This window comes from Labrus mixtus, chromosome 3 (genome assembly GCF_963584025.1).
Source record: "Labrus mixtus chromosome 3, fLabMix1.1, whole genome shotgun sequence".
Taxonomy (NCBI): Eukaryota; Metazoa; Chordata; class Actinopteri; order Labriformes; family Labridae; genus Labrus; species Labrus mixtus.
In genome coordinates this window covers 7,050,453-7,066,003 of record NC_083614.1, presented here as the reverse complement: position 1 = coordinate 7,066,003, position 15,551 = coordinate 7,050,453, and the positions used below count along the sequence as shown (strand labels likewise).

Genomic DNA, 15,551 nt, shown 5'->3' with positions numbered 1-15,551 from the left:
ATTTATGCAAATGCATATTGGTTTCATTTTTCATTGTCGGAGGTTGCCGCTTGGTTGAACATTGACCCCTTTGCTAAGCCCCACCAGCTTACTGACTTACTGTGTAGAATGCAACACATGCAGATTGCATCAGTTGCAGATTTACAACAGGAGCTTAGTTTGCATGTAAGAAGTGGACGCAGCCACTGTGATGTCACCCATTGTGGATAAGTATTTTGCATTTTGATTGTCTTCATCTTCAGATTTTGGAGCCACAACCAAACATATAACAGGCTGAAGTTGGAGAAAATTAAGGGGTTAGCAGACACTTGGGTTTTCAGCAAACTTTGACTACAGCTTTTTGCAAGCTGCATCCAGAGTCTAAATAGGAGGTATGAAAATGTGTGGATCAGTGTTGTACAAAATTAAAAAGTATAACATTGAGCAGTTTAAATGTTTGTATCTGAGAATCATAATCACTCTGACTCATAGCTACTTCTCGTCATGTGACTTGTGTCTGTATGAATGAAGCACACAGATGCTTTTTTAACAGGCTGTCATGGATTCATATGATCACATGTCAGATCAAACATGGATATCACACTGATTTTTCTCTGAAGATCTGACGTAGATAAGTAGACAGTAGATTGTGGGTGCAGATGTTCCAGCTGGTCATCTTTTTATATCTGCACAGCTGGACCTGATGTCACATCTGTAGATGTCTAAATGAGTCACTATAGTTTCAAAGTGGGCACTAGAGACACAAGGTGAGGCTCATACGAGGAGAATGTAAGAGGATGAAATGCTGTCGGTGTATTTCTATAACACCTTTGTGTGTCAGACCCCTACAGAGACCTCCGCATTCCTACTTTTCTTTGCACTGTTTGAACTCGCATTACATCCTACTGAACAGAAATTACGGATACTAGTTAGTTGCATATGAACTTAATTCATAGGACAGCTGTGTATAACTAATATAATAAAGTCTATACTGAACATATTTAATCTAGAGGAGATTGAACTCTTTCACTCTTAGATCTATTCTCTCCTCTGGAGATGGTGTTCTGTGGCTGTTTTTTCTGTCCAATGGGGTTACAGGAATGCATGTTTTTTTTCCCTTTTTCTCTTTTTAAAAATAAAAGTAGCCTTGCATTTAAGATCCAAACTATGTTACGTTAGCATCTATGACGTACCAGTAAGCATGTTTTCCCTTCACATAAATAACCGTATCATAGTTTAAAACTCTTCAGATAAGGGCCTGTCGTTTTCTGATACAGTCACTAAGCTTTATATCTCTCACTTGTCTGAAAATCCGATGATGACATTTGCAAGCTCTGCCATCTTTTTGATGTATGAATCTGATATCTGGTATTCTTAGGGATACTTACAGATATTTTTACATTCATCATACGAAGACACTCTGTAAACGTTTTTGTATACGATATGGATCCATAACCTAAAGCTTGTTTTCACATGTGCACTTCAGGACATTCTCATGATCTGGTTGTTCACATATGGAGAGCTCTTAAAAGCAGCAGCATCATGTTCAGGGTCATCCAGCAGGGTTCTGCAGGGTTGTCTCTTATTCATTGTTTTGTCTCATTGGAAAACTACACCCGGTCACACAATGCACTGCTCTGCTGTATTGAGTCAAATAAGCTTTGCATTTCTGCACAAGGGCCTGCAATGTTCACGAATGACATTTTCTGGCATTGGCAGCTCCTATTTTCATTTCTTTACAAAGCTAATGATGCTCAGCGTTTTCAGGGCTCGGCATCCTAAGCACAAAAAGGTTGTTGTATTTACGCTGCACTCACAGTTGAAAATACAACTCAAATCAAGAAGGGGCGAGATTTATGATATGCACTTCATCAACTACAATGCTGCAGAAGAAATGAGAAACGTATCCTTTCCTCGCACATTGCTTTTATGTTTTCTTTGTAAAAATCTCCTTTAATAAAAAGCAAATGTTTAGCATGCAGTGCAATTTAAAACACTTTTTTTATGGCATGAAACCATAACTCGTTATGCTGTGATTTACAGAATTAACAAGAGACAACAAGAAAGATACCATGAGGGATTTTGATTCATTTTGTCGCTCGGATCTTTAAATATATAGGTGTTGTTTTTCTTTCCGGGGTTTATTGCAGTTACTCCGTTCAGTTAGCTCACCAGGTGTTGTGTGCTTGTGCATATAGCGGTCTTGAAAAGCTGTCTCAGCAGGGGCTCTGCAGAAGTGTTCTCCAGTGTGCCATCTGTTAGTATGTGATTGTGAACTGAACATAGGCACTGGAGGCTGGCAGGTGGAGAAACTCTTGCTGCAGATTTAATTGGCCAAGACGTGAAGGCTCCATAGACAGGTGATGTAAAGTGATGGAGGAGGCTCTCTGCTATGTAAATTTGATCACTCACGGCAGCAGTGTGTGTCACAGCTGTGTCTGAGCCGGTTTAAAGGTTCAACCTTTAAATGACACTTAAACACTCAGCAGGAGATCCTTGAGAGCGGTGAAGTCAGGAACCGCCGGGAGTGTTTCTGACAGCTGACGCTAGCTCAGCTGGGAGAAGTTTGATTTCAGACAATAAGGAAAAGAAAATGTTTGAATATGTATCGTGAGCATGCACTATGAGAAGGGTGTGGGTTGATGTTGTCCTGAAGGCCATAATGTGTGGCTGATAGACAACATGTCTAGCAGGACCTTCCTGGTGGAGGCGACATGTTGTCGAGGGTGTAATTATGTGACTCAGCCTCTCTGACAGCTCACAACAATGGTCGACAGGACACCCAGCTCTGTCTTCTCTGGTATCAATATCAGTTCTGCTGAGAGAGGCATGATTCACCTTGATTCAAATATCTGCTGTCACCTGTCAGCTTATTTAAAAAAAAGAAAATAAAAGATTACAAAAATAGTAACAAAACAAAAACTATGACGGTAAAAATTACTAAAATGTGACTAAAACTAACAAACATTTGAATCAACAGACTAGGACTAAATCTAAAATATCTGCCGAGATGAACACATGTTTGTAGTCTTATGTTTAACTCAATCTCGATTAACAGAACATGAATATAAATGCAGAATCTGGCTTAGCTCAGTTAAGGGGGTGATGTCATCACCACACCTGTGTCAGCCTCGACTATCAGTCCTGTCGCTGTGTGGTGCATATTTCACTTTCTTTCTTTTTCCTACATCTCCTGTCTCTCTCAGGCTATACAATCAAAACAAAAGGGGGAAAGCCTTCAAAACAAACTTTTAAGACGATGCAGAATTTGTATGCAAATGACATGGTTTTGGGAGAAGAATGATTCCTGTTTTTCACAATGCATTTCAGTAGCCATCGCCTGTATGCAGAAAAGAAGTCAGATGAGCTTAAAGGAGATCTATTATACTCACTTGCACCATTAATATGTCAGTCTGATACACTCATGAGTGCCCCCCTTCAATGTGCCCACTGTCCTCCGATTGGCCTGCTCTGTTTGCAGTCCATTCTGCCCAAGTCTTGTGAAGTTCTCGTAACATTTCGTTCAGAGCAGCAGGACACCACGTCTGGGGATTACACAAATATATATTTTATATATGTATTTTAATCAATCACTCAATCAAACCTTTATTTATTCTCAAAGGACATTGAGGTTTCCCTCGTATACAATGCCGTCGAGATTACAAGCACAGTAAAACAGGCAAAAACAACAACAAACACTTCAAATCAATTACAAACTGAGATCATTAAAACACTAACAATCCCTAAACTCTTTATAGAGTTTGCTGAAGAGCCTTCCAATCATTTGGGGCATCAAAAGAAAAGTAGTTTTACCAAGATCAGTAAAATCTCGAGGGACTTCAATATGGATCAGCATGATAGATCTCCTTAAAATCATTCTTTATTAACAGATTTCTGCGTGCAAGTGCACAGCTATAAACATTTTCTTTAAACTTGAACCCTACTCTCATTTCTCAAGTTGCGAATCAGACTGTAGACGAAACAATGCATGGAAAATTAAGTAATTGGCCGTATCTCTTCATACACTGGAAGCCCTGAAAAAAGATTGTTTTTACCTCCATGACATCACAGAGAGGGCCCGGGTTAAAAAAAGGACTGCTGATCCCCCTGAGGAATGCTTCACACAGAAGCTCCTCTCTCTTCAAAGGATTCAGAACAACAAAGTCTCATTGATCCACCTTCACTTTCCCCCACTTCGATTCACAAAAGAGGCAGGTACCCGGCTTAAAGTCTGATCAATAACTGTTTTTTCTTTCTCTATATTCCCACAGTTAAGCCAACAGTCATAGACGTGGACATATTTGTGAACAGCATCGGACCAGTGTCATCAATAAATATGGTGAGTCCATGTACATCTCTGTCACTGTGGTTACGTTCTTCTTCTTGTTTTTTTGACTGTTGGTCTGAAAATGTTGTAATGGTACAACAATGCTGAATCTGAGTTTTACTCTTTGAACTGAGTGTGACGGTGGACTTTGAAGAAGTGATTGTACCCACCAAGATGTCACACTGAGTATCAAGCTGCTGTTAGATTTCAGGGGCAGGAAGTCCCGCCCCCTTACTAGCTTGACAGCCATGCAAAACAACCTATCAGGGAGAGTGTTGCCATAGCAGCATGCAAATAATATTATGTATCATATTATATGAGGCTGTCTTTTATTTCTTCAGGAGAAAGACAAACTGTGTTTTCTCTGTCTAAACTTTTTGTTCACCACAATGGCTGCAGGATGTTTGACTTATTACTCAGAGACATTATTTTTATGAGGTCTAGCTGTGTGTAATAGGTGCTTGCAAAGGTTGTGACTCTGACTTCTGACTTTATGCTCCATTTTAAATCACATGTTGCACGAGTTTACGAGCCTGAAGTGATGTAGTGCTTAGGGAGTCAAGGATGGACATAGAAATAGAGAATGGTTTAAGATTTCAGGAAACTCGGGAGGGTTTGGGAACTGAATGGTCTTTAGTCCAGCGTTACAGAGAGTATAAACAGTCAGCTGGAGATAAAAGCTGTTTATTCAGGAGGGGAAATAGATTGAAAGTCTTGTTAAGAAAACAACAGATAAGGCATGTTGGATCAGTAAAACTTCTATCTGTCTCTGGTATAAAGACTGTGTGTGTGCAGTGTTGGGATAATCTTACTAAGCTGTATTCATGTCCTAGGGAATATTGTATGTACCATATTTACGAGTTTTGAGCGCATGAACAGCCCTCCAAAGTTGTTATTACAATAATACCGAAGATGTGAGTTGTGACGTTTGTGTGTCGTGTCAGGGCAGCAAAAAATGGCAGAAAGGTCGAAAAACGGTGTCAACAATTGACGATTACAAAATATGTATTTATTTTTTTTGTTCATAATGGCTGTCACTTATTTTTAGTAGTTGCAGCTTATATTATATGAATCTGTTAGCTGTTGCAAGCAAGCACACTTTTAACTATAAAGCATGCAAGTACAGTATATTAACATTGATCAAATATGCTTGTTGATGTTGTTCATTCTGCCGCTGAAGCACAAAGGAGCTCTAGGCTACTTTCTTTAGATGATTAAACATCAGCCACAAAACTTCTAGTGTTCATGTTCGGTGCTTTTTCCTGCCAACAGCTTGTATGTTATCATGACGACTGCACAACTGAGAAGTACGACAGTTCTGTGTAGCACATGAAGGCAGCATTATAACAAAATACTGTAACTCTACTAACTCTACTATTTGAATTATTAAGTTGGTCAACATGTAAATTGTTACTTTAAAGGACAAATACAAATTGGGTATTACTTTGTGTTTGATAATTTACTAATACTTGTTAATCCTGTCATCTGCTGTGCTTGATGTAATGTACTGTATCGAAATGAAAAGCAAAGTCATGTGCTTTATGTCTTCATGCCTGGAATATTCAACCTGCATACAGAAGAGAGGTTTAATTAAAATAAGTATTTTTAGTGCTACAACAGCAGCACTCAGACACTGTGTGTATGTGTGTGTGTGGGGGTGTGTGCGTGTGTGTGTGCGCGCGTGAGAGACGAGCTCATTTAAGGCGTCATTGTCAGAGAAGAATTCATATATAGTATCAGCTGTCATGCTTGTATTGTCTTTAATTACAAAGCTGAGTGTAATTCGGGGTGTCATGACTTCTCCTGCAGACAGACGCTGATTAATTCTCTACGCTCAAATGAAAAGAGGACGATTCACAGAAAAATAGTGTGCACACCTGTGGACAAAAAACTGTTTTAAAATTCAAATGAATTCCAATTTAAAACCCAATTCACGAGCTCACTACTGCACTGCAGCAGGTCGTTTAAAATAAAGGTGACGCTGCCTCCATCCTGCAGGTGCTTTCACACAATCGCTTGACGTCTGAACGACTGAAACAGAAAGTGAGCGTGAGTCATTTGATGTCATTGAGTCGATTCTATTTCAAACAAAAGCTGGAGGTATTTTTGTACCTTGAAGCCCTTACTGTATCTGTGTATATATATATATATATACATATATATAGATATATATACATTCCCCACTTACATCACCGAACAATCTATTATTATTTAATCAATCCTCCAATCGCTCTTTGTATAGCATCAATTCATGACAAACGGCATCCCGAGACACTTTACGGGTCTAGACCGTACTTTACTATATTATTTATAAAGACCTAACGTTTATCCATCAGGAGCACTATGCAACATTTAGCAAAGTGATAGAGGCAAGGAAAAACTTTCTTTTAAGACGCAGAAACCTCGAGCACCAGACTCATGATGAACAGAGACGAAGAGAAGAAGAAGGATAGAGACAAACAGAGCAACAACAACAATGAATCAGATTTGTAGCTACAATGTTATAATGGTAAAGACATGTGTAGTATCAGCAGTAACAGCTAACTGATGATCATAGAGAGATCAGTCTAATATTAATATATTAATGTTAGCAACAATGGGAGAGAGGGAGATGAAGAAAGACACAGTAACTCTAATAATATATTATAATTGTTATTGTCATCAGTATTTTAACTTCTTGTAACCTGTTTTTGAAAAAGGTGCCGTTTGAACCGAGCTTTATTGTTTCAATTATTGTTCAATTGATCAATATTGATGAAATCATATTAAATATTTAATTAGCACATGCTGCCAGTTTTAAAAAAAGTATCCAGTTATGTAAACTAAAGTTGTTCTCACACATTTTGAAGGCAGTTTTTCTGTATTCTAACCTGTGAATAACAAACAGCAGAAACATTTTCGGATTACACATTCACTAAGTGGAGCACAGAGCACTTTGGTCCAGAGCAACATTTACCACAAGCAGGAGGGATCATTTAAAAACATTGAATAACGTTTACGATAAGTGCCCGAAAAAAACTGCTTAAAGATCGGACACAGACTTCTGAACAAAGTTCAAACGTCACGAATACAAAAAACATAAAAATAATCCTCGATATGTGGCGCTGATGGGCTAGTGGTTGGTTTGTATGCCCCATGTACAGAGGCTACCAGTCCTCAAAGCAGACAGTCTGGGTTTGACTCCGACCTGTGGCTCCTTTGCTGCATGTTATTCCCCTCTCTCTCTCTCTCTCTCTCTCTCTCTCTCTCTGATTATCCATCCACTGACCTGTCTCTCTATTGATGGCAGAAAAGGCCCCTAAATAAATCTTTATAAAAAGCATCCTCAATATATTCATCAGGGTTAAAGTCAGCATCTCCCCCTGTTCTTCAGTGGACACGAGAAGTCAGGACGCTCTATAAACTGAGCTGCTAATCCCTTCTTTCTTTCTTTCTTTTCTTTTTATTCTTTCCTTTTATTTTGGACGGCAGTTTATGCCACACAGCTCTGTGACAAAACACAGCTTCCTTTTTTTCTGCGTTCTTTTTTTTTTTTCAAGAATAATTAGACATGAACATTTTTAGGTAGATTAAGTGTTTACATAGGAGTAATTAAAACGTATCACTGAGAGAGTCGAGCAGAGGAAAAGTAAAACAGGAGTTAAAGAGGTTTGAGATAAGGGGCCTTACATACAGTAATTAACCCACCTGGTCCAAAGTGAAACAACAAATATCTTCCTACCAAACAAAAAGTGTTATTTTACACAACACAGATATCATATACTATATTAATATATTCCTGTATTGTGGAGGGGTTCAGGAAGCAACCAGCGCCATAGTAACAGCTTTTTTACATGCAGAAATCATAATAAAAAACGGGTATTAATGAGTACATCCTGCCTGAAAATCTCGTTTTAGGAGCTTTTTTTTTTTATTCCCTCAGTAATCATCAGAGCATTTTTACTGGGAGCAAAAACAAACTAAGATATTCCTTACATTGTGTTGCCTAAGAAAATCTCCTTAAATTCCCTTCCACTGTCTCATCCATGCTCCTCAGTTTACTTCGTTTACTCCTCTTTTCCAGAGGAGGACCGGACAGAACCAGAAGGTCAAACAGTGTTGTGCAAGAGGACAGGAACTAGAGCATGGACATGTTGTTAAAATCTGCAGTATCTCCAGCTACTGGGGGAAATAATTCCAAAGTTAGACATCCATAAGGGCATTCATTTTAACATCACTCCTGTTTAAAGATTCTTTTATCACCCAGCTGTACCTTGAAGGACCGCCGACTTCCCCTGCTGGCACTTCCCTGCCCGAATCCTCTTGAACTTTTTGCTCTTAAAATGTCTAATGATACCTGTGCGTTGAATTTCAATAAACCTTGTTTTTCTGTTAAACTTCAATCAAATCATGTAGACCAGCCGAAGCTTATTGGCAAGGACAGGTGGGCGGTTAAGTTTTTCGAAGTGCTGCACACAAATTTGCCTTTAAAGAGTATTTTGACTTCTTTCCAGCTTGCTCCTGATTTCTAAATTGAAAAGAAATCTCTAAATAAGCCGTCATGAAATCTGCAACCTGCTATCAGCCTCCTGCAGTACACTCACCCTGCATCGTGTGTAAATTGGAATCCTGTCTGCTCTTCCTCAATTTCCTCTACATTAGGCACAAAAGGATGAAGCACACCATGAATGACCCATTCAGAAGACTGAATGTGATTTTCTTTTTTTTAAGCAGTAAACATATGTTGAGTTGTAGAAAGCTGCATTTGTTGTAATTATGAAGAAGACATTTTTATACTTGTGGCTCTTTCAGAGTCCAAGACGGCTTGGTGTCGTCCAGGATTTCGCTGCCAAATGGAAAGTGGTGCCAGTGTGTCCCTGATGCTATTCTCACCCTGTGGAGGAGCTGCCCACACACACAGGCCATCACACTCTGAACACCAGGACAAATACAATATTCATGCCAGTTCATTTCCCACTGTGTAAGCGAGCTGCTGGCAGGACTGCAGCAGCATCCCTCTGACTGTGTTTTTTTCTTTAGCTCCAAGCATAATTTTAATTCGTAATGTTCCTGACATTTTGCTTCTTACTGTAATTGTTTGGCTCGTACCTGCTGCGAGAGAAAATTGCCTTGAATTTATTTTGTCACTCACTTTCTGAAAATTAGTCTCCAGTAGTCGGTCAACTGGTTAGTTACAGGATTGCTCAGAAACAGGAAGAAAATAACGTTTCAGTCGGAGGCTCGAGTGATGCATTTAATTTTTCTGGCTGGTAGATTTAGGTAATGAAGTCATCAGCATGAGGATCATAATGAGGAGAACAAAAAGAACAGAGGAGTATTAATAGTCTGCTGGTGGGTTCATTCAGCATGTAATGAACTTGTAAAGATATGTTTCTGTTTTAACCGTGTTCAGGACTTTGTGTGTTACCTGTGTAACCACAGTACTGAGCATCCTCAGTCAGGTTTACAAAGATTTACAGACACGAGCCGATCTGCAGAAACACGGCTTAAAGAAAGAACGCGTGACTTTTTGATCCAGTAGATGTCGCCCTTGGGCACCAGCAGCATGAAACCAAAACAAATGCTGTTTGGCTGCACCTCTGCCGCTGAAGTCTCAACTCTCCAGTTGTCCTTATCTCGAGCTGCAATCCCCTGGGGCCTGCATTGTTGTGTTAGCAGGCTAATGTTAGCGCTCTTTAGTTAGCTTGTAGAATGAAAAAGTGAGCTGTACCACATCAGCTTAAACTTCTAGAGACTTTAAGATGGAGTATTTCATGACGGAGTGAGGATTGGAAGCAGACTAACTCGTCAATTAAAAGAAAGAAGGACTCAGGATGTACAAGATTTTTATAATGAGTATGATTGAGCAGCTATCAAACAATTAGATACAGCAATACTTATATTACTATATCTCGCCTAACAGATTAACAAGTGTATTTTTCTCATTTCTAGTCAAAAACGTCTCATTGAGCTAAATGTAAGCCGTGTTCACCTGACAAGTCCTGATAAATTATTTCAAGATATAAAAATCACAAAACTGTCCGAGTTGATATAATGAGTAAAAAAGGAAGCTGCGTACTCAGCGAGAAAAACTTTCCGTGCTTCATTGGTAGCTACATGCTATACTGGACACTCAGAGTTTGCAGTGTATTTAAAGGTAAAATATTATGTAAAATACATTTGCTTTTAAAGCTACAGTGATTAGTGCGTGCACCCCATGTATGGAGGCTGTAGTCCTCCAAGCAGACAGCCGGGGCTTGAATCCAACCTGTGGCTGCTTTCCTGCATGTCATTCCCCACTCTCTCTCTCTCCCTGATTTCGGACTCTATCCACTGTCCTATCTCTCCAATAATCTTCCTGGTGCTTTTTGTTTTTTTTTCCAGTGTGGACCCGAGGAGGTACAAGCCTTTAACGACCATGTGTGTGACAGTCTGAAGGTTATGCAGAGACAAACTGTAAGAACAGGGCTGAGAGAGAAAGAAATATGAAGGACATTTTTGAAGAGGGTTAATGTCATCAATTTCAATCTTTCAAAACAACTAGTGTTTCATTCACAACGTGTATTTTCTGTACGGGGGTTTAGAAGTAAAAGCATTTTTTCTCGGTGGTCCAGAGGGGTGGAGTCAGAGTCCTTTCCAGCATTAATTCAGATTTTCCAGTTACCCTGACTGTCATAGAAAACATGCAGATATGTCTTTTAAGGGGTTTCCAGTAGGGGTGCAAACGAGTACTCGGGTACCCGAGTCCATTAAATAATAATCGGTTACAAAAAAAATGTAATCGATAATCGTTTTGTAGTCCACATTTTTGTAAATGTTTCTTGTTGCATTGTGGGTTCTAGGATAGGTCTAATTCAAAACAGAAAAAAAGCAGCACGAGCGCAAAAAGAAAATGGATGACAAACAAAGCGCTGATAAAGGCTCTGTGCTGAAACGCGTCCGTTATTGATCCGTACGCTGCTACCCTAACAAAAATATCCATTTAATTAACCCCCCTATGAATTCACAATGAACAAAAAGTCCCAAACAAACGAAATATGCAATATGATCTACAAAAGTTCAGTTCAAATTGTCTTTTTAGTCCACAGAAAAAGAAGGACTTTCACTTTGCGATTACCGCTTTACTCCGCTAAACCAATGACGTTTGATCATCCAGGACAGAGCAGCAGAACTAGATGTTTTCCTATATTTTGGAATTTTAGATGATTATTCTTTTAATAACTACAAAATGGAACAACCTTATAGGGAGACAGAGCTCATAGCAGACAGACGAGCGAGATTGAGCGAGTGTGTCATTACGCACAGAGGAGAAAGATGAAACAGACAGACACTTAAATTGCTCACCTGTTCTATTGTAACTTCATTTCCCAGAGTAAAGTGTGCTCTACACTGCAGACTGTAGTCTTTGTTAACAGAATGTTGCTGTCAAAACAGCTTCAACATACGATGAGTGCGCATTGATGTCTGCACGTCCGCTCGCCACACTCACTGCTCTTAATTATAATAAATAGTGTTAAAACGGTCATAACACGTCTGTGTGAAGTTTTATTTGAGGTTTGCTGTCTGTTGAAGTAAGAAATGTCATATTTGAATGTTAATACAAAGGCCTCTTTCTAACAATTATTAAAATCCCGAAGATTCAAATGAATCAATAGATACAGTCGGCATCGCGTCATAGTTGGGGGCGGGGCCTCCCGTGGGGGAAAAGAATCACAGAAAAAAAAAGAACTACAAAATGATTACTCGAGTACTCGCTTTAACAATGGGAAGAGTAATCGATTAGAGAAAATTTTGCATTTCTGCACCCCTACTTTCCAGTCCTAACATATTGTATCCATGTACATAACACAACCTCAGATCAGCAGTTCACACCAGGTGGATGATGAAAGTTTGTCTTCTCATTCAAAGTGACCTCCATTTTCTTTAACGAGGGCACGAGGAGAGAACCACCAAGAGCATATGATGTGACGTATCAGAGCACAGGACGGATACTATATGCACTGTGTGCTCTCTACTGCATTATCGTAAAGAGGCCGTGTCACACTGCCGAGCTTTAGCTGCATGCTTTGCCCTACTTTACAGTTACAGCTGCAGTGTCCAGTGCTGGACTTACAGAGATGACTTTTAACATTTTAAAAGACGTGTTGTTCAGACTGTTTCAAGGGACGGCGGAGGGCAATCGTGCTTCAGTGCGGCACAGTACCGATTGCCATTATGACCCGACTTTAGACGCATTATTCATGCAGCAGTAAGTATGGATAATGCCATTATTCTTTGATAATGGACATCTTCAAGGGTGCTGTTCACTTATACCAGAGGCTTATATAATGAACCCTTGAAAAAGAAAAAAAAATACCATTAATAGGCCTATATGAGCACTCAATCTAATGTATTTTACAAGCATAAACGCTGTTTCCATGGTATTCAGTCTTCAAAACAGGTCATTCATGGTGTGTGTCATTCTTTTGTGCTTAATGTAGAGAAAATGTACCTGTAACAGACTAGTCTCCTATTCACACAGGGTGAAGGCTGCATGTGCAGCAGGGCGATGATAACAGGTTGCAGGAGTCATTTTAGATGGTTAGAGATTTCTTCACAAATAACAAATAAATCAACTTTGAACTAGGAGGATGAAAAGACATTTTAAATTGACTATGGTGTCAGTTGTAAGGTAATAGTGGATAACATACAGCCAATCCCAATAAAGTATGTACTCAGACACTGCCTATGTGTTATGTCACTAATATGTCTGCTCTATGCATGTACTGTACAGATACTATGATTCTGGGAATCTACCCCAGCTCAGACCACATCATATGGCGCTTCACTTTCCGCAAAATGTATTAAAAATCATGAATGATATCTTATTTTCATGGGGGGTAGGAGAGTCAGTGGCATATGCCTCTGATCTCTCTTTACAGAAATGAAACTCTGCAGCTCTGCAGGCAGCACAGAGCTGTGTGTTTTCATGGCAGGAGGCTTCCACCATGCTGCCTCAAATCCAGCTGTTTATTCCAACCTGAGCTGTTAGTCAGCCCAGTCACGCTCTGATTTGTATTCTGGTCATTTTAAACTGCGTGTAAACAGTGGCAGAATAATTCCCCACATATGAGAGTCCACATTAAGCCATGTGGAGGCTTTCAATAATGAGTAATACTCCTTATTTGTCCACCTGATGAGAAAACTGATGAGGAAATATTCTGTTCTAAGAGTGAATGTGTCAGTGTGACCTGACGTTTACACCTAGTGGACAGGAGAGAGGATGATGAATGATGGAATTAAACAATTCACTTTCCTCTCAGTATCTTTGAAAGTAGAACTGCGTCAGAGCAGAGGAGAGGTTCAGACAGCACTGACTGGCAGGTCAGCACATGTCTGACATGACTCAAAGTTTCTACATGCTTCTCACATGGTCTCAAGTTTGGAAGTCTGTTTGTGTGAACTTGGTTGGTTCATGAGCTCTAGTGTTAAAGTATGGAAACATTACACATATTAACCCATCCAATGACCAAACCCTGTTAAAAAAAAAAAAAACCCTCCAGTGTTGAAAAATGAATCTAATGTGGAAGTGGAAAAAATAAACTGCAGTTCCTCGAGTGTCCACTTGAGGCTGGTAGCCGGAGGTCACATAAACACCCATTCAAAAAATGCCCATTTTTACAGCTGAAATGAACATGTTTCCAGTCTGGTTCAAAAAATTATTTTGATCTGAACAGCTCATATCTTCTTTGGTGCACACTTTATCAGAGGGGAATTTTTTAAAACTCATACGTTTTGATTTTATATAGGATGAGAGTTATTCTTAAAGAGGCACTTAGCTGGCGGGACGATGATTCTCAGAGCCTCTAAAATCTTTAAAAATATTTATAGCTGTTTTAAGGATTTCAGATTTTGTCAATGTTGTGATGAGAAAAGTCTGGAGTGTACTCCCAGGGCTACTTGGAGAAATACTGTTGTCAACTGTTATCATGTTTGCTAACAGGAGCATGCTAGCACTAGCACTAGTCATGATAACTTTACCAGGATGTTAGTTTTGAAAACTACAGTATTGTGACTTTAACTGACTGACTGACTGGTTACAGTTGCTCTCATAATGTAGGCCTTACATCATTAGTTAAATAGATCCAAATGTGGATTTCTTTCTTTGTCCAACAAATCACTGTGAACAGAATCTCACAGGATGTGTAGTAATCTGCTCAGCTCTTGTGCTTAAGGTGAGTGAACTACTTTTGATGCTCCTACACTTTTCAGTGTTTCTGTCTGAGAGTCAGCTGACAGAGGGCTGCTGCAGTCATGCAGAAGAGTTCACCGTGGTGTGTAAGGATTTTTTTTCCCCCGCTTGAATGGACATATTGATTCAGAATGTTGTTGTCACACCACAGAGGATGAACAAAGGCTCTAAAAGTGAGTCTTACAGGTCAAACATGAGAGTCCTGCAGGATATTAGTTCATCTGCAGGTTAGGCAAACTGCAACAGGGAAGCATGCATGTGTGATTTAAAATATATGTAATATATACATATATCTTGTAACTGAGGCTAAAATGTTTTGAAGGAAAACATCAGTAATAATAGGTATTTACATGGAAAAATCTAAATTTGTTACAACATATTTTGTGACTCAACATGTTTTACTTCTTGACTCCTCATTGTTGTCTGTTAAATCAGCTCTCTCATGTCACTTAGCTTATGACCTTTTTAGACTTGTCTCTACGATGCCTTTATGTGAGCCCCGATCATCCCACAAGAAAGTTGCAGTAAAGCTGGATGATGCAACACAATGAGCAGGATACCTTAGCCTCCCTGTTTGGTCTTCAGTGATAAAGTCTGACCAGCAGTTGACATTCCAATTTATCCTGCAGTGATGATGGGGTTGAGGTCAGTGCCCTTTTCGAGCCAACCCTTAAAATCAAATCTGTGTAGACCTGGCTTTGTGCAAAAAGAAAATATCACCTTAAAACTATAAGTGGCTCTCACAAAGTTTAACCATCAAGTTATTTCTCATATTTTGGTCAATAGAGAAGAAAAAGTTAAACTGCTTGGTTATAAATTATAATTTTGAAGCCTTATGCAGTAAACATTGTTGTCTGTCCGTATTTTATCAACTTCTCCAAGGCCTTGATGATCACAGAATCGTATTACATCGTTTTAAACCTATTTTTTGTTCTCAGACCATACTGTAAGTAGTTTGCAAACTACCTTTCTAACTGGCTCAGACTAGCAGTTTGGGGTGTCATCTCTGATGTATTACTAATCCACAAATGGGTA

The 15,551-nt window shown here is 39.3% G+C and overlaps 1 protein-coding gene across 1 annotated transcript in view; it reads left to right on the top strand.

Annotated features, from left to right (window-relative positions):
• LOC132956690 (gamma-aminobutyric acid receptor subunit gamma-3) overlaps positions 1–15,551 on the top strand; it is a 76,860-nt gene that overhangs the window by 17,914 nt on the left and 43,395 nt on the right. Inside the window, exon 3 of the mRNA XM_061030266.1 lies at positions 4,251–4,318. Coding sequence (XP_060886249.1) covers positions 4,251–4,318 — 68 coding nt within the window. The remainder of the gene's footprint in view (positions 1–4,250; positions 4,319–15,551) is intronic.